Source organism: Mustela nigripes, chromosome 7, assembly GCF_022355385.1.
Source record: "Mustela nigripes isolate SB6536 chromosome 7, MUSNIG.SB6536, whole genome shotgun sequence".
In the NCBI taxonomy this organism is placed as follows: Eukaryota; Metazoa; Chordata; class Mammalia; order Carnivora; family Mustelidae; genus Mustela; species Mustela nigripes.
Window position 1 is genome coordinate 74,142,066 of NC_081563.1, and position 19,849 is coordinate 74,161,914.

Genomic DNA, 19,849 nt, shown 5'->3' on the forward strand with positions numbered 1-19,849 from the left:
AGATAATGACTCAAATTTTTTTCCCTTCATTAATTTTTTTAAAACTTCCTGTTTAAAAGGATATTACAGACTCAGGTAAAATAAAAATAATAATAAAATAAGACAACAATACAACAAAAACCTTGGAGAATAGAGAAAAGTGTAAAGAAAATGTAAATCATCTATTACTCCATAACTCAGTGAAAGCTATTATTAATATAGATCTTTTTCTAACCAGGAATAGTTCCATCTGTGTTATGTAAGCTTTCTATGTAATTGATGTCATTCTATTAGGTTATATATTTGGCCAGTTTCACTTAATTGTATATGATAAGCATTGTCCATGCCATTAGAAATTCCTGGAAAGCATTTTAGTAGTTTACTAAAAAATTCTATCTGATAGGTGTATAATATTTTGGAAGATTTTTGCATAATTTGTTTTCTTTTAACAGTATTATTAGAATCTAGTTGGCATACATACAGTAAACTGCACATATTTAAAGTGTTCAGTTTGGTAAGTATACTGGCACAATCAAGATAGTGGCCCTACCCATCATTCCCAAAAGTTTCCTTGTGCCCCTCTGTAACCTTTCAACTATGCTGCCAATCCCTAGACAACCACTGATTTGCTTTCTGTCCTAGAGATTTGTTTGGGTTTTCTAAAATGTTTTATAAATGTAATCATATAGTATATATATATTTTTAGTGGGCTGCTTTCCCTCAGCATAATTATTTTGAAATTTATCCTTGTTGTATAATCAATAGTTTATTCCTTTTTGTTCCTGAGTAGTATTCCATATGTGAATATATGAACATTTTAGTTGTTTCCAGTTTGGGCCTATAACAAAACATTTATGTACATTCTTATATGAGTTTTTGTATGGACATAAGCTTTTATTTTTCTTGGGTGAATACCTAAGAGTAGAGTGACTGAGTTATGTGACGGATATATGTTTAATTTTGAAGAAACTATTAAATTTTTCCAAAGTGGTTGTGCTATTTTATTTTACATTTGTACCAGTAGTATATGAGTGTCACAGGTGTTGTGTAGCCTCATCAACACTTGGTATGCATTGTTTTTTTAATCTTAACCATTCTAATAGGTATGTTTTATGGTTTTAATTCACCTTCCCTAATAACTGATGCTTTTGAGCATCTGAGCATGTGCTTATGTACATAAATTTATTTATTTATTTGTTTATTTTTTATTTTTTATTTTACAAATATTTTCTCCCACTCTGGCTTACATTTATAGCAATTGTCTTTTAAAGAGCAAATGTTTTTCATTTTGATTAAGTGAAATTTATTGATTTTTTAAAAATTATATCCAGCTTCCTGTACTCTTTTAAAGATATCATTGTCAAACGTAAGGTCACTGACTTTTGTTTTGTGTTTTCTTCTAGCAATTTTTTAGTTCTCAACATTTAAATCTGCTATTCATGTCAAAGTTTTCATATATAGTCAAGGTATAAGTCAAAGTTCACCTTTTTTTGCATAAGGATATCCAGTTGTTCTGTAATTTGTTGAAAAACTATCCTTTTTTGTTTTTGTGCTTTATAGAATGTCAGTTATCCATATATGTATAGCTCTTTTCTTGATGATCAGCTTTATTTGATGGATCTATTTATGTATCTTAATCCCAGTATAACCTGCCTGATTACTTTGTTTTTGGGTTTTTTTTTTTTTTTAACTCTTCAAATTAGGTAATGTTAGCCCTCCAAAATTGTTCTTTCTCTAAATAGTTTTGGCTATTCTAATTCCTTTGTATTTTATTTTAATTTTAGATTCATTTTAACAGTTTATAAAAAAAAAAACCTGCTTGGGAATTTGATTAGAATTGGGGAAAATGACATCTAAAGAATTTCACGTGTTCCCCCTCATAAACAGTATATCTCTTCATTGTTTAGATCTTTAATTTCCCTCAGCAATGTTTTGCTGTGTTTAGTGTATAGGTCCTGTACTACTTATTTCAGATTTATATGAGTATTTCCTATGTTTTTTGATGCTGTTGTAAATGGAATCTTAAAATTTCACTTTCTGATTGCTTATTGTTTATATATGAAAATATAGTTGTTTTTAAAAGTAAACTTTGTATTTTACAACAGTTTTAGATTAACAGAGCAATTATGAAGAAGGTAGAGCTCCTACATATCTCAGACCCTATTTACTCTCTTATTAACATTTTACATTAATACATTTGTTAGAATTAATGAATTATTTGATATATTATTAACTGAAGTCTGTACTTTATTCAGATTTCCTTAGTTTTCCCCTGATGTCCTTTTTCTGTTCCAGGATCCCATCCAGAACACTACATTACATTTAGTTGTCATGTTTCCTTAGGCTTTTCTTCACTATGACAGTTTCAGACTGTCCTTGTTTTTGATGACCTTGACAGTTTGGAGGAATACTGATCAGGTATTTTGTAGAATGTCTCTCAGTTGGGGTTTTTCTGCTGTTTTTGTCATGATTAGACTGGGTAATTTGTTTTTGAGAGAGAGGTCATAGAGGTAAAATGCCATTTTAGGGTACATATCTATCTAGGGTATTATGGGTATGTACTGGATTTATTACTGTTGATTTTGACCTTTATCATCTGGCTGAGGAAATGTTTGCCTTTTCCAGAATGTCATATAATCGAAATCACACAGTATACAACCTTTTCAGGCCAGCTTCTTTCACTTAACAATGTGCATCTTAGGTTCATTCATGTTTCTTTCATACCCGGATAGCTTATTTCTTGTCACTGAATAATAATTTATCATGTGTATATACTATAGTGTGTTTATCGTGCACCTATTGAAAGACATCTTGGTTGCTTCCAGTTTTTGGTAATTATGAATAAAGCTGCTATAATCTTTCATGTGCAGGTTTTTGTATGGACATAGGTTTTCAGATCAGGTGAGTAAATACCTAGGAGCACAATTGCTAAATCATAGATTGAAACTACATTTAGCTTTATAAGAAAGTGGCCAACTCTTTCAAAGTGACTGTACCATTTTGCTTTTCCACCAGAAATGAATGAGAATTTCTTTTGCTCCATATCCATGTTACTATTTGGTATTGTCACATTTTTGTATTTTAGCCATTATAACAGGTGTGTAGCAATACTTCATTGTTTTAATCTGCAGTTTGCTAATGACAAAGGATGTGGAGCATCTTTTCATATTGTTACTTGCCATCTTTATGTTTTCTTTGGTAAGGTATCTGTTTAGATACTTTGCCATTTTTCAATTTCTTTTTTACTTATTATTGAATTTTAAGAATTCTTTTAATATTTTGGATACTTGTTATTGGGTCATTTGCAGATATATCCTCCCCATCTGTGCCTTGTCTTTTCATTCTCTTAATGGTATCTTTTGCAGAGCAGAAATTAACCAATGAAGCCATTTGGGTCTGACTTTTATTTATTTATTTATTTTGAGGGAAGTTTTTCTTTTATTTGTTTAATGGGTAAAAGAACAATTAGAAATTTCTTCTTATGCCATTCAACATATATTCTTAAGGCATTTGTTCATTTTTTTTTAATTTTAAAACATTTTTAGGATGATGTTGTTTATAATATCCTATGAACATTTTAATGTCTATCGAATTTATAGTGATTTCTTCCTTTTTAGTCTGTTGTTATTAGTCTTTTCAAAGAACCACCATTTTGCTTGGTGATCCTCATTAAGTTTTGTTCTTTATTATTTCCTTACATTTTCTTTAGATTTTTAAAAATTTTTTTTCTAATTTCTTTAGATGAATGCTTATATTATTACTTTTTAGGCTTTTTTTCTCATATAGACATTTAAGGCCATAAGTTTCCCTCAAAATACTTACTTGAATGTGTTTTACAAGCTTTGTTATGTACTTCTTATAAAATATTTTCTAATTTTCACCATTACTTCTTAATTGAACTTTTAGTTATTAGTGTGATTTTAAGTATCCAAAAACATAATGAGTTTTCACTTACCTTTTTGATTGACTTTTTGCTAATTACATATTTGTAGTAAATTTTTTATCTTATTTACAGGGATTTTATTGAAAGAGTTGTCTAAACTTCTGGCTCCAGTGTCTTGCATTTTGTTCTCTTTTAAACCTGCTGTAATCTGCCTTTTTCTCCTACCATGTCATGAAAACTTTTTTTCATGGTAATATTTTTTTTTCAAGGTAATATTTACTTTCATGTTACTCAATTCAGTAGTCAGTCCTCAGTCTTCATTTTATTTGACCTATCAGCAACATTTGATAAAGATGTTCAGTTGTGCTTTTTTCTCTGTTCCTTTAAATACTTTCCTTATTTGTCTTCTGAGGTACCATGCTCATTTGATTTTCTTTTCATCTCTTTGGATGTCCTTCTAAGGCTCTTCTGCTAGTTCCTCCTCATCTCCATAATCTGCAAATGTTGGAGTGTTCCTCAGCTCAGTCCTTAGACTGCTTCTTTTGTGTATGTGTACTTATCCCTCATCCAGTCTCGTGTATTTACTCTTGACTCTCAAATATATATCTGTAGCATGAACTTTTTTCTTGAACTCAGGACTTGAATGTCCAACCCCTCCTTTTCATCTTCACTGGAACGTCTAACATACATTTCAAACCTGGAGTTCTGCTACCCACTACCCTTCATTCACCCTCCAACACACATAAATTTGCTTTTTCAATCTTCCCAGCTTAGTCTGGGAAGTCTGTTCATGCAATTCTTGGCCTGAAACCTTGAATAATCTGTGGCTTCATATATCCATATCCAATGAAGTTTGTTTTGTCTTCAAAATATACTCAAAAGCTGAGCATTTCTCACCACCCCTGTTGTAACCTTGCTGATATTGAACGATATTTTTGCTAGGTAGAGAATTCTAAAAGTTGGGAATTATTTTTATTTTAATACTTTGATAATATCTTTCTACTATCTTAGATGTACATTATTTCTGCTGAGAAGTCAGCTGTCAGTTTATTTTTTATAAATCAATATCTTATACCTTATAATATATTCATATTATATACATTTACAAAAGGCAAGGAATTACAGATAATCTAATTAGAAGCTACATAATCCAACTACATTGATTATAATTAAAATATTGTTGTTCCTGTTTTCTGTTTTGTCAGTTGGTAAGAAAATTATGTTTTGTCCCGTGTGTGAACATACACTAGAAATTGAGTCGTAAGCGCCATTCAGCACACATATCTGGATTCCTGTATCTCTAAACTGAAGTTCCATAGTATTCCAAGCCAAATCAGCCAAAAAGAAATTAATCCATTTCTGATTGGGTTTCACTGCTGGTGGAAGAAGAAATTTCCCAGTGTTTCAAAACCAATACTCATTATCTGTGTTCCTATACTGCTTAGGTGAACTTTTCTTTCAAACAGGTATATTTTAGTGTAGCACAAGTCCTTCTCTTTGGGTTTCTGTGTCAGACAATGATAGTAAAAAGCTAGAGTATTTTCAGAACATTTCCTAGAAGTAGATTAAAAAACAAAACAAAACAAAACCTGTGTGTCTGCATCAGTGTATCAAACATCTGTAGGTCCAAGAAGAATTTTCCATATAGTTGAATGATTGATAGAGCTTTCTGTTAATAAAAAGTTAGTTTGGGTCTTTGTGTCCAGTGATTCCAAGACCAGTTCAGTTTGAGTCTGGGTATTTGAGACCAAAAAGATTTCAGTATTAAAATCTATTGTAGATGACATGATATTCTATGTCAAAAATACAAAATATTAACAAAAAATCTAGAACTAATAAGCAGTTGCTACAGTATTGCAGGATATGTGGTTAATATAAAAAATCAGTTGTTTTTTGATACTAGCAATGAAGAAATAGAATTTAAAATTGAAAACACAGTACCATTTATATTAGTACCTCCCCCAAAATGAAATCTTAAGTATAAATCTAACAAATTATGTATAAGATCTATATGAGAAAAAGTACAAGACTGGTACAAAAGAAAAAAAAAGTACAAAAGAGATCAAAGTGGAACTAAATAAACTGAAAAATATTCTAGGGGTGCCAGCGTTAGCTCAGTTGCTTAAGTATCCTACTCGTGATTTTGGCTTGGGTCATGATCTCAGAGTCATGAGGTCAGACCCTGAATTGGGCTCTGTGCTCAGCAGGGAGTCTGCCTAAGGATTCTCTTTCCCTCCTCCCCTGAAAATAAATTAATCTAAAAGAAAGAAAAATATTCTATATTCATGGATGGGAAAACATAATATTTTCAAGGTGTCCATTCTTCTCAACTTGATCTACAGATTCAGTAAGTTCTAATTGGAATCACAGCAAATTATTTGTGGGTATCAGTGAGCAGATTTTAAAGTTTATAAGGGGAGGCAAAAGAGTAGGCAACAGAACACTGAAGAAAAACTAAGTTGGAGCACTGGTCATACTTGACATCAAGACTTGAGATAAAGTTACAGTAATTTAGACAGTGTGGTATTGGTAAAAGAATAGATAAATAGATCAGTGGAACAGTACAGAGACGCCAGAAATAGACCCAGATAAATATAGTCAACTGATCTTTGACAAAGGAGCAAAAGCAATACAATAGAGCAGAGATAGTTGCAACACAGATATCAACCTTCAGATTAATTCTGAATGGATCACATTCCTAAATGTAAAATGCAAAACTATAAAACCTCTACAAGATAACAGGAGAAAACCTAGATGACTTTAGTATGTTGATGACTTTTTTAGGTATAACAGCAAAGGCACAGTCCATGCAAGAAATAACTGATTAACTGTACTTCATTAAAATTAAAGACTTATGCTCTGCAAAAGACAATGTCAAGAATATGAGAAGCCAAGCCACAACTGGGAGAAAATATTTGCTATGCTAACGACACAGCTGATAAAGAACTGGATCTAAAACATACAAAGAACTCTTAAAACTCAACAATCCTGTACCCCTGGGGATAAAAATATATGTTTATAAAAAGTAAAAAATTATATTAAAAAAAAAAACTCAACAATAAGAAAACAAACAACCCAATTAAAAAATGGGCCAAGACCTTAGCAGATCTCCACGAAGAAGATATACAGGTGGCAAATAAGCATATGAAAGGTGTTTTACATCATAGGTCACCAGGGAAATACAAATTAAAACAACAGTGAGATACCATTACATACCAATTAGAATGGACAAAATCCCAACCACTGAAAATAAAAGCTGGTGAGGATGTGGTTCAACAACAACACTTATTCATTGCTGGTGGGAATTCAAAATGGTACAGCCACTTTATTAGACAGTTCAGCAGTTTCTACAAAGCTAAACACACTCTTACCATATAGCGCTCTGTTGTACTTAAAGTAGTTGAAATCTTATGTGCACACAAAAACCTGCACACAATTTTATAGCAGCTTTAATCATAATTGCCCAAGCTTGGAAGCAACCAAAAATCTTCTCTATGAATCTGAGCACTTGGAGAAAAGAAAAGTCGGTTGTTTAAAGTTCTAAATATATCTTAGAGGAGTTGTAAGAGTCTTTTCTGACATCAGTGTTAAAATAGTCTGCAAAAGAAGCTAAGAGCTTTACTTCTAAAGTTGCTATTAAATGTCTGCTTTAGGTGTGGGTTTGTTGGTCAGTGATTTAAAGGTCTGATTTGAGAAATTCTGCTTATGTGTGTAATTTTCTATTTTGTTTTTCTTAATAGAGGGATCCCTGTGTTGTGCTGGGGAATATGGCTATTTTGGAAAGTGTATGGCTGCAATGCAATTTAATAGCATAAGAGTAGCCACACTATGCCTTGGAAGGTATATGCCTCTTTCAGGACTCATCATTATGTGAATTGATAGGCTTGTTACATTTATACTTCTGATTTTAGCATGCAATTTTAAAGGATTTTTTTTTTAAGTAATATCTATACCCAGTGTGGGGCTTGAACTCACAACCCTGAGATCAAGAGTTGTGCACTCCACTGAATGAGCCAGTGAGGGACCCTTTAGCATGCAATTTTAAATGCTGCTTTACAAGAAAAAAAGCTAAGAAAATACTTTGTCAAGGCATATGAAAAGATTCTTCATTTGGACTACAGTGGAATTTCACTATATTTTCCAAAAATTTTTTATACTCACAATGGTGGTTTTCCCAGGGCAAGGCTTATCCATTGCACTCCAGATGTGGTAACCCGCATGATTTCCCCCAAATGTGGGGAATTCCGTAGCATAATTTGTGGTAGTGGGAGACTGCATTTGTACTTTCCTCTGGTTTTTCTTTGTTGAAGTGAAGACCAGTTTTTTATGCTTTTGATAGTCGGTGGTTTTTTGTTTTATGTTTTTTTTTTTTTTCATGGTAACTTCTGTTGGTGTGTATATACTGGAGGGGGGTTTGTTTTTATAATTTCGGTTGTGGTGGGGTATTTCTGATAACCTGGTTTTCTGTGGGTATTGTGTCAAGAGTACTCTATGCTGGGACACCTGGGGTGGCTCAGTTGGTTAAGCGTCTGCCTTTGGCTCGAGTCATCATCCCAAGGTCCTGGAACTGAGGCCCTGCATTGGGCTCCCTGCTTAGTGGAGAACCTGCTTCTCCCTCTGCTCCCTCTGCTGCTCTCTCTGCTCCCCCTGCTCCCTCTGCTGCTCCCCCTGCTTGCGCGCTTTCTCTTTCTGTCAAATAAATAAATAATAAAATCTTAAAAAAAAAAAAAAAAAAAGAGTACTCTATGTTTGGGACATCTGGGTGGCTCATTTGGCCAAGCATTTGCCTTCAGCTCAGGTCATGATCCCAGAGTCCTGGGATGGAGTCCCACATCCAGCTCTTTGCTTGGTGGGGAGCCTGCTGCTCCCACTGCTTGTTCATTTTTTCTCTCTCTGACAAATAAATAAACAAAATCTCAAAAAAACAAAAGGCTATTGTTCATGTAATACTTTCCAGCCATAAAATGGTGATTTGGAGGGCTGTATTATAGGACTAAAAAATATTAAAGATTAAGTGTAAGTGAAAAAAAAAACAGGATTCAATTCTGAATGTATAGTATGATAACTTTAAAAAATATATTGTGAAAAAGTACTGAATACTGAACACAAAAATGCTTTTTTATAGTAGCTTTTTTTTTCCTAATAGTAGATTTTGATGGAGAACTTTTTACTCTTTATTCTCCAAACTTCCTTTAGTGTACTTTTATTTTAAAAAATCAAAAAGAAAAAAATGTGTATTACTGTCCTTACCAGTTTTTATATTTAAATACGCTAAAATGTTGATAAAACATAAAAATTTCAGAATTAGTTTTATTATTAAAATGTTTACAGACTTTTATATGAAAACACAGAAAAAGATCTTTCGGATACTCAGCGACATCTTGCTAAGAAAAAGTATGAGCTACAGCTAACTCAGGAGAAAATTATGTGCTTGGATGAGAAAATTGGTGAGCTTTTTCCCCATGATAAATATATATATTTTACAATCTGGTAGAAAAACGTGTTTTCTTCTCTTCAGTTATAACATAAACTTGGAAATAGCCCATAAATTAAACATTTATCACTTAAGAATTGTGGAAAAATGTGTTTTTTCTTTGATAGTAAAAATTTTTTTACTATATTTAGGACCATAAATATTTAGACATGGCTTCATATTTTTCAGTGAAGAAATTGCTGAACAAAACAGTGACATTTTGTAAATTTGTCCTGATCCCTTGTAAGTTTACAACTGTTCATACTACATTATGGCTTGTCCATAGTGTTGTAATAAAACATAATACATATCTGTATATTATTTTGGTGGCAAATGTACATATGTTTGACTATATGCTATCACTTGGGTTCATAGAGAAAATTGTCTTTATGAAATAACCTATTTATGTTTCTTACCAGTGATTTCTGTGAAAATGTGGTCATAACTTAATCTTCTTATAATTGTAAAGTAAAATTTTGGTCAGGACTATTAAAAAGCCCGTCTTAAAATTGGGAGTATTTTTTTTAAACATTTTCTGTTTTGTAGTTAAAAAATGTCTGGCATAAACAATTAGGTGAGTAGAAATGCTTTTTATTAAAATAGTAAATATTACAAGAGAACTGTAGAAGGGGAATATTAAAGAAGACATTTTTGGATATTTTAAGTCTAAATAAAAATGTAAGGTAAGCAGTTAAAGAGATAAGTTTTTATCTCAGAAGAGAAATCTAAGCTAAAGATAAACATCTGGGACACATCAGCATATAAATGATATTTTAAAACCATGAAATTGCCTAGGGAAAATGTAGAGAAAGAGAAGAGGATCCAGGACTCAGTAAGAAGCAGCAAAAGAAGTAAGAGAACCCAGAAGTGAGTGTTATTTTGGGAGGCAAGAGAGCAAAATATTTTTAAAAGGAAGGTATGATCAATATTCAGATATCTTTGAGAAAGAAGGTAAGAATGAAAAATATTGATTGTATTTGGCACATTGGAGGTTTTGGTAACATTGACCAAAAAAAGTGTGAATGGAGTGTTGGATGTGGAAGATGGAGTAGGTTGAGGAATGATTGGGAAGCGAGGAGGTAGTGACAGGAGAGAATAGAAGTTTCTTAAACTTAGCTATTAACAGAAGCAGAAAAACAGTATGGTAGCTTGAGTGGAATGTGAGGTCGAGAATTTTTTTTAAGCAAGGAGATATGTAGAGGTGTTTTAGAGTTTTAAAATGTATCTATTTTATGCCATTGAGAAAGAACCCAAATAACAGAATACCCAAAGCATGTGATTTACCTTAAAGACAGTGCTCTCTGGAAAAGGGACATGATGTATTTTTAAGTACTGTATAGATCATCCTCTTGGCATATGGTTTTACCTCCCTTAGCACTGCTCTGGATGACTGTTGCCAAGGATTTACCTTGTGGTATAGTGTAACAAACTTCCCTTGTAGAGCTGTGGACCAGGGTTTCTCAAACTTTGGTGTGTGTCAGAATGACTTGAAGAGCTAATAAACATCACTGGAGCTAGGCTCTTTGAAGTAAGATATGGCCAAGGATTTTGTATCTTTACTAATCCTCAAGTGGTTCTCAAACTTTGTCATGCATTAGAATCACATGGGTGGGGTGTTTCTGAAAATATAAATTGCTCTGCCCACTCAGAATTTCTGATTCAGAATGTCTGGTATGGGACCTCAGAATTTATATTTCTAATAAGTTCCCAGATGATGCTGATGGTGCTGGATGAAAAACCGCAATTTGAAAACTGCTATTCTATATCAGTCAATCAGGCCTTCAACACTGACACTGTTGGCACAACACTAACACTATTATCACAAATCAAATCAGACTTTATGGGATTTTTCCCCCCTGGGAATTTTTATAACCCAACTTTAGAAAAATCAAAATATCAGGAGACATTTGACTCTGAAGATGAACTAATTAAATATTATATTATTTTAGTTACCAAGTTCTGTACAATGGTGGAGAAATTAGAGGGAGAGAGGTTATTTTGACTACTCATGCACCATCTCTTCCTCCACCACACATGTAAATCTACTTCAAGAACTTGTGATAGAGAGCTTTCCTTTGCTGTTCTAATTTAAATGTGTTAATTGTGCTTTTACATTTATGAGTCATTTAGAATTTCATGATTCATCTTAGTTTTTAATCACTAACAACGAAAGCTATTTTTTGTTTGGGATACAGTACTTATTTTTAGTCATTGAACACAATATAGGAGAATTTACTTTGAAAAACATTTTAATCTGCTTGAACTAGAAAAAAAATTATCTTGATTAAAGCAATGCCTTTATGATTACATATTTAGACAATTTTACCAGGCAAAGTATTGCCCAGAGAGAAGAAATCAGCATTCTTGGTGCAACCCTCAACGATCTGGCTAAAGAAAAGGAATGCCTGCAAGCATGTTTGGATAAAAAATCTGAGAATATTGCATCCCTTGGAGAGAGTTTGGCAATGAAAGTATGTTCTGAGAACTGTGCTTTAAAAGAAATGTTTGAACTTGAATCTGAATAAAATAATAGAATTTTCTCAATTTTTTTTTCTAGAGATTTGAAACTATAGAATCTGATTTGGAAAATTTCAAAGATAATTTCAAGATAATCTTGGGAACTGAGTGTTCAAGTCCACTAATTTTTTAAAATTGATTTTCTCTCATAAATTTGTGATTAACATTCACTGGTAATAACTAATTCAAATATCAAAATGTGAAGCATAGTAATAAAACGGTGAGACAGATTTGTTTTTAAAAGAACACCAGAACTTATATTTTCAGACAGCCATTTTGGGAAGCAATATGTCCATTAAAACTGCCTTTTGTGATTGTGCTCAAAACTAGAAGCATATTTTTGCATCCTCCTCAGCCTTTGAGAATAGATCATATGTAGCTGGTAAATAAAGATGGATGATAAGCTCCATCCCACATTTTTTGTTGTTCAAAGAACGCTAACAAAGGTGTTGCCAAAAAGGCAGAGAAATATTGATACCCTTTTCTATTTCATAAACCAATTCTGAAGACAATTCCTAAACTGTTTCCCACGAATGATTTAAGTGAAGGTAGCATCATTATAATAATAATCTTTTCCCTCTCTAAGGGATCTAATTTATTCATTTATCCCTCTGTCCATCCATCCACCCATCCATGCATTTAACAAACATTTATTGGCATGTACCAGGTACAATGTTAGAAACTGAGGTTGAGTTGGTATGCCTTCCATAAGGCTGCAGTATAATTGGGAGAAAGATAAATTAAGATGTTATCATGATGGAATGTGCTAAGTGCAATAACAATATGTACATAATGTGCAAATGGAGTTAGGCAGAAACACATCTTATTCAGGCTGGGGGTTGGATTAGGGGAGGAGAAAGATCTAGAGAGCCTTCCAGGAAGTGCCTGGGCTGCTGTCTGATGACTAGGAATAGCCGGGACAAGATTTAGACAAAGGGGACAGTGAGAGAATGGGAGATCCAGACAGGTTAAGCAGCTTCTGTGAAAGCCCAGTGACTTTCATAAAAGAATCTCAAGAGAAGTCAGTATGGGAGGAGGGCTGGGTGGCAAAAGATGATGTGGGACGGTTAAGCAACAAATCATAGAAATACATGTGATATTGAGTTTAGACTCTATCATCATGGATATAGAGGATCATTTAAATACTGTAAAAGATGTGTCACAGTTAGATATTTTTGTTGAAACAAATATTCTGGCGCTTGTTAATCCATGTAAAGAATGGACTATAGGGAAATGAGTGTAGTGACAAGGATACCAGCCATGAGTAAAACAATAAGAATTTTGTTAGGATAGTAGCAGTATCTGTAAGAAAACAGATCTTTTAGGGAAGATTGACAAGATGTGCTTTCTGACTTAGAAACTACATGGATAGTTCCTGTGCATGAACTAAGAAACAAATAAAACAGGCTTAGGAAGATTATTGACATGTCTTTGGAACACATAGTTGAAATAGTCATAGACTCTTGGATTTTTAAGTTTGGAGAGAAAGTTGAAGTGAAGTTAATAGATTTGGGAATCATGAGCACAATTGAGATCTTGCTATCTAAGTTCATGAGATAGTAAATTTTGATTTGTTGAAAAGGCTGACTCATTACTTTATAGTTATGCCTTAATATTTTTGATATTTTATGGGTTTGGGGAAGTGGAGTTTTACTTCTCATTTTATTCAGAACAGTTTTTGAATAGTTTGGCACGATTTTCTTTAAAAACACTTACATTTAGAAACAAATTATTTAGAAATTTCTAAATTGATTTCCTCTGCTATATCTAATATTTCATGTATTTTCGATTCTGCTAACTTGCCAACATTATTTTTTTCTTCATGAGAAATATTGAGTTGCAAATCCATCTCAAAATCAAGACCTTCATATAAGATCATGAATGTAAAAAAAAAAAAAAAAAAGATCATGAATGTAAGCACATCCATCCTCTGAAGGGAAAATAACTTTTTAAAACAGTGTTAGACATTCAAAAGAGAAAATATTCTCTACAATAGTATTTCAGAACTGAATTTGCAAATACCCTTCAGTAAAAAGCAGTAATTTTACAGTCTAATCTGGTGATTACATAAATAGATTACTATAGAAAAAGCCTACATTATAGTGAATAAGGAGAAGTTTTTTTCTGGTAATCATAGTTTTAAAGCATATTTTACTAGTTGCTACCAATTAAAGTTAGAAAACTCGATAGCAAGTTCACAGTTTTTTAATAATAACAGAACTATTTGTGAAACATTTTAGTTCATTTCTTTTTTCCAAGTAGATTTATGACCATCCTTTTCACATTGAATTTTTAATAATTGAGTCTGTATCTCTGGATAAGCATATTGAGGTTGTACAAGGAATATTACATTGATAATGATGGCATAGATCTCAACAATTTAGGAAATAATGATATTAGGGTCATATTAAGAGAAAAATAGGGTAAGAGGATATTAGATTTTACCCAGTGATTTTTATTGTCTGGATGCTTTACAATGTTCTCAGAGAATCTTACTTCCAATATAAATTTCTGCTGATAAAGGATGTCATTATAACCCATATTTAAAGTTTTACCAACTAATGGCTTTCAGAAACACTAGAAGTTCAGTTAGTTTTTTAGAATTAGATGATAGAATTTATTTAGAAATGTATTGTTATATTTTAAAACCTTGTGTAAATATTCCATTTTAGGCAGTATTTTCTCTTTATTGGTTTGTGCTTCTTAAAGGGGTTTAACTGTTTTGCTAATACGTATTTTAACTATATCCTGCTATTCATTACTGCCAGATGTGGACTCTGCACCATTTTACCAGAAAGCAGAATGGGAAACTGGAGTTAAAATACCCTCAAGAGGAGCACATGAATAAAGGAAGATAACTAACATACACTCACATACACACAACTGTCTCTCTAAAGAACAGGAACAGAACTGGTTGGGAAATACGGATTTAGTTTTTCATCTTACTGCTTGGTTACTAAGGATTTGAAAATTCAAAGGGCAAAATGAAATGTAGTTCCTTAATGAAAGAATAATTTTCTTCCTTTTTTTTTAAAGATCTAATGTAGCCCTAATTATTTGTGTATAGTTATATATAACTAGTTCAGGATCAATGAGAGTTTTAGAAAGATGAGGTGTAAGGATGGTATTGATGGCATTAGGATATTCACACCCCAAGCCTTAACCGATTCCATTAATTCTCCCTCACTATACCCAAAAAGGGAGAATGTCAGTAGTTTATTTTTATATTTTTGCTCTATGCCTAATGCTTATCTCTTTATTAGCTTACATCTAAAATTAATAGTATACTTTTATAAGTAATTCATTTGGAATAGCTTTTTGAAGATGATGTTGATGACTAATATAAATAATTTACTTGATCACAGTTATTATTGCTCAGAATTAAAATTAGTGTTACATAATTCACTTTGCTGGGTTTTACAACATGGAGAAGTGAGGAGGTAAATCAGTTCTGTTCCCAGTATACAACACTCCAATGTCAAACCACTGGTTTGCCAACAAGAACAGGGTGATTATGGGGTCTTTGTGTTGCTAGGTGACTACACAGAACATTTTAACAAAGTATTTGCTATATTGATTTCATACCAATGTACCTAAGTGTGGTCTTTTATAAGCATAATCTTGCTTTTATCCAGTACATGTACACTGATATATATGCTTTAGTTTTAAAGTGTAGAAAAGAATAGATGTGAATGTTTAAAACTGAATGGGAATCAGAAAGGGAGGATTTCTTTTTGTTCATGTAGTTTTAAGAGAAATTGTTTAAAATAATTTTTTTATTTAATACTTGTATTATTTTTCAAGGAAAAGACCATTTCAGGCATGAAGAATATCATTGCTGAGATGGAACAGGCATCAAGGTAAATCGTTCACTCCACCAAAATTTGAGCTCTTATTGGGGGCAAAGTACAATGTTAGGTACAAAGACAGTAGGAGACAAGGGGCTTAGTATTACCTATGAGGTGATAACTTTCTAATGTTGAAAGGAGGCATAAGTCTGTCTAGGGAAGTAAAAGAAAACATGGTGTTAGCCATGTAAAGGTAAAAGGAATAGCAAATAACCACAGATCACATTCAAGAGCCTCTTGAATGACAAGTAGGTAAGTGTGTTGGAACCCAAAGTATACGAGAAGCAGTAGAAGGAAAGTCTAACTAGGCAGAGGCCTGTGGTATAGACAAATGAGTCTTGATTTTATCTTTTGGACAATAAGAAATCATTAAAGAAAATTGGGAAGATTTTTGTGTTAGAAAAATTACCCAGGCTGAAGAGATGATGCTAGATTGGGGTAGATGGGTTGGGAGAGAGGAGTGAGGTGTTTATGAGGGAGAGAATCTAGGAGAATGCCAGGTTTCTGGCTAGGGATGAACTGGGCTTTAAGAAAGTATGCGGAAACACATGATTTTCCTCTGAATTTGAAGAGCCTTTGAGACTTTTCTGTAGATATGTCTAGTAATCAGTTAAATATTAGTCTGAAGTATTAAGGAAGAGGCTGAGGCTAGAGATAAGATTTCAGAGTCATCTGAAGATGGGGCTGGGAGCCATGGCTATGAATGGATTTTCTGAGTAAGGGGTAGAGTGAGAAGAGGAAGGAGGCTGAGAGTTAAGCCCTGAGAACCATTAATTTTTAAGAGGACAAAGGACAAAGAACCTGCAAAGAAGGCTAAGCTATAGCAGCTAGAGGTAGAATGAAGGCTTTCTTATACTTGGAACATCAGAAGTTTTGAAATACTTAGCAAATCATTGACTATTATGTATATTTAACCTCCCTTTTTATTGTGAACTGTAGGTAACATAGAGAAATTCCTGTGAGCTATATTTAAATTTTAAATGTGTTTAAAATGTCAAATGTTTTCTTGCTTAACTGTCACTCTTCTATCTTATGAGAATTTGTTATTCTGTTTTTGGTAAAATGTCTCTTCTTATGTATTATTTGATCTGTGGAATAGACAGTCTACTGAAGCCCTAATTATGTGTGAACAAGACATTTCCAGAATGCGTCGGCAATTGGATGAAACAAATGATGAGCTGGCTCAGATTGCCAGGGAAAGGGATCTCTTGGCTCATGAGAATGACGGTCTCCAAGAACAGTTTTCTAAAGCTAAACAAGAAAACCAGGTATATTTCCACCTAGAATCTTTTTTCTCCAAGACAATTTTTGTTTTTTTCTGAGACACAGTCCTCATTTCATTTTGTAGAAGAGCTCAGACTTTGGAATCAGCCATTTTTTAAATCTTTATTACACAGAATATGCCACATAATTTCTAAATGAAATTTTCAGACATGACGTATTAAAGGAAAGAGGGAGTGGTGATATAATAGATTTATATTAAACCTTAGGAAGTACTTCCTTGACAATAAATATTTGAACATATTAACAAAGGACGATAAAAGTCTTCAGAAACTTTTGAGAGACCGATAGATTTATTTGATGGACTATTATTCTTTTTAAGTATGAATGTATGGACTACGCTACATATTTTGGTCCTCTTTAGCACTGTGATTCTTTGGGAAATTTTATAATTATTCCCTCTTTAAGCCAATATATTTCAGTATATCCACTCTTCATTTCCAATATCATTATTTTAATTTGAGCATAAAAAACTCTTTTTGGAAGCTTTCTTACCCCACTTAAAATGACTTTGTCTAAATGGTGCCCTCACTTGCTTTCACTCTCAGTGTGTTTAGTTTGCATCATGAAAGCCTGTAGTTTTAATTGTTAAATATTTTTTATTTATATAAACAGATATAAAACTGCAATAATTTGTTATTATAAAAAAAATTGCCTGAGCTGTTAAAATACTTTGGTCAAAAATTAATGAAGAATGTTTGGGTGGCTCAGTTGGTTAAGGTTCTGACTCTTGATTTCAGCTCAGGTCATTGTCTTACAGTGGGGAGATTGAGCCCAGGTGAGATCAAGCCCACATCAGGCTCCACACTCAGCAGGGAGTCTTCTTGAGATTCTATCTCTCCCTCTCCTTCTGCCCCTCTCCCTGCTCACACATCCTCTCTCTGAAAATAAATAAATAAAATATTTTCTTAAAAAAAATTAATGAATAATGGGACCCTGGGATAGAAAAAGCATACTATATAAAAACAAAGTAATTTTGCATAAAATATGGACTTTAGTTAGTAATATATCAATATTGTTTCATTAATACGTGATAATTATACCACACTGATGTAAGAAGACATCAAGTATAGGGTAGATGGGGACTCTTTATACCACTTTATTTTTTTTTTTTAAGATTTTATTCATTTATTTGACAGACAGAGATCACAAGTAGGCAGAGAGGCAGGCAGAGAGAGAGAGGAGGAAGCAGGCTCCCTGCTGAGCAGAGAGCCCGATTCCGGGCTCGATCCCAGGGCTTGATCCCAGGATGCTGGGATCATGACCTGAGCCAAAGGCAGAGGCTTTAACCCATTGAGCCACCCAGGCGCCCCTCTTTGTACCATTTTCACAACTTTTCTGTAAATCTAAAATTATTCTGAAAGTTTTTTTTGAGTTAATGTATAGCAATAAAAAACATATGAATAAGATCTACTTTTATATACTCTACTTATAGCTAGAGCAAATAGACTAAAAGTAAATATACCTTATATTTGTGAAAAACTAGATTGAACACTTTTTACCATGTTAATGGTAAATGGCAAAATGGTAAAAATATGTTAACGTATTTTTTTTACTGATTTTTCCATGTGTTTTAAATACTTTTTATACTTTCATTTACATGAATTTTTAATGTAACTGGGATAAAACCACATGCCATTTTATATCAAGCTTTTTTCTACATGATAAGGCAGTAGAGTGGAGTATTTAAGATTCATGAGTTTGAATGTCCTGCCTGGCTGTGGGATTATATTAACTTCTCTGAATCTCAGTTTATATATGTAGAAATGGAAAGCAAATGAAAATATTCCTGAAAAGCACTCATTGGAGCATCTAACGTAATCACTGGATAAATCTCTTGTAGCTATTATTAGCTTACTGTGACATCATATGCACTCCTCTGCTTTGTAAACTTCATAAATGTTTTTTAGTAATCATAAGAAAATTGTTGTTTAAACAATTTACATTTGTTCAGGAATAGTTTTTTCCCTTTGTTTGAGTTATAGGCCCAAGGGGTAGAAGACGGATCACTCTGTGGACCACAAGTTTAGTACCATATCATAGAAAATTTAAAAAGCAGAAGCCTTTAAAAAAATATCATCCTCAAAATCACAATTTTTAAAAAAATTAGGAGAAAGTATTTTTAGTGTTTTATCCTGACTTTTTCACAAAATATAGATGAACATTTTCCTTTGTTATTAAAAATTATTCTAGGGGCACCTGGGTGGCTCACATGGTTAAGCGACTGCCCCATTTGGCTCAGGTCATGATCTTGGGGTCCTGGGATCAAGTCCCGCATCGGGCTCCCTGCTCAGCGGGGAGCCTGCTTCTCCTTCTACTCTCCCTGCTTGTGCTTTTTCTCTCTCTTTCTGTCAAATAAATAAGTAAAATCTTTTTAAAAAGTTACTCTAAACATTTCTCATAGATATCTTGTATATGGACTATGTAGATACTATTTTTTATGACATCATTTACTTAATGTGAATATTTTCACCATAACAGATACTGCCTTAGTGAACATCCTTTATGTTAAATTTTTCTAGTTTTAAATCAAATCAGAGTTTATGAAGTTCGTTTTATAAATTAAAAAAAAAAAACTTTTCTAAGTGGACATTTTCAAAGGTAGTGAATACTTATGTATCAATGTCCCACCTTCAAAAAATATTTTTCCAAAACAACATATTTGTCTTTCCTGTTTTTATGAACATTTAAAAATGTTTCTTGAAATAGATGATAGATAACAGGTAGCAGACCACAGATTTGCTTTATGCAAATTTATGTTTACACCAAGATACATGGAAATGCTTATTCCTTGCCATAACAGAGTAACTTTAATTCTTTGCTAATTTGATAGGCAACATAGTATTTGATTTTAAAAATTATTTTTAA

The 19,849-nt window shown here is 32.8% G+C and overlaps 1 protein-coding gene across 1 annotated transcript in view; it reads left to right on the plus strand.

Moving 5' to 3' along the window:
• TSGA10 (testis specific 10) overlaps nt 1-19,849 on the plus strand; it is a 75,383-nt gene that overhangs the window by 42,227 nt on the left and 13,307 nt on the right. The window contains exons 10-13 of the mRNA XM_059407647.1: nt 9,194-9,309; nt 11,652-11,806; nt 15,657-15,712; nt 16,800-16,968. Of these exons, the coding sequence (XP_059263630.1) occupies nt 9,194-9,309; nt 11,652-11,806; nt 15,657-15,712; nt 16,800-16,968 (496 nt within the window). The remainder of the gene's footprint in view (nt 1-9,193; nt 9,310-11,651; nt 11,807-15,656; nt 15,713-16,799; nt 16,969-19,849) is intronic.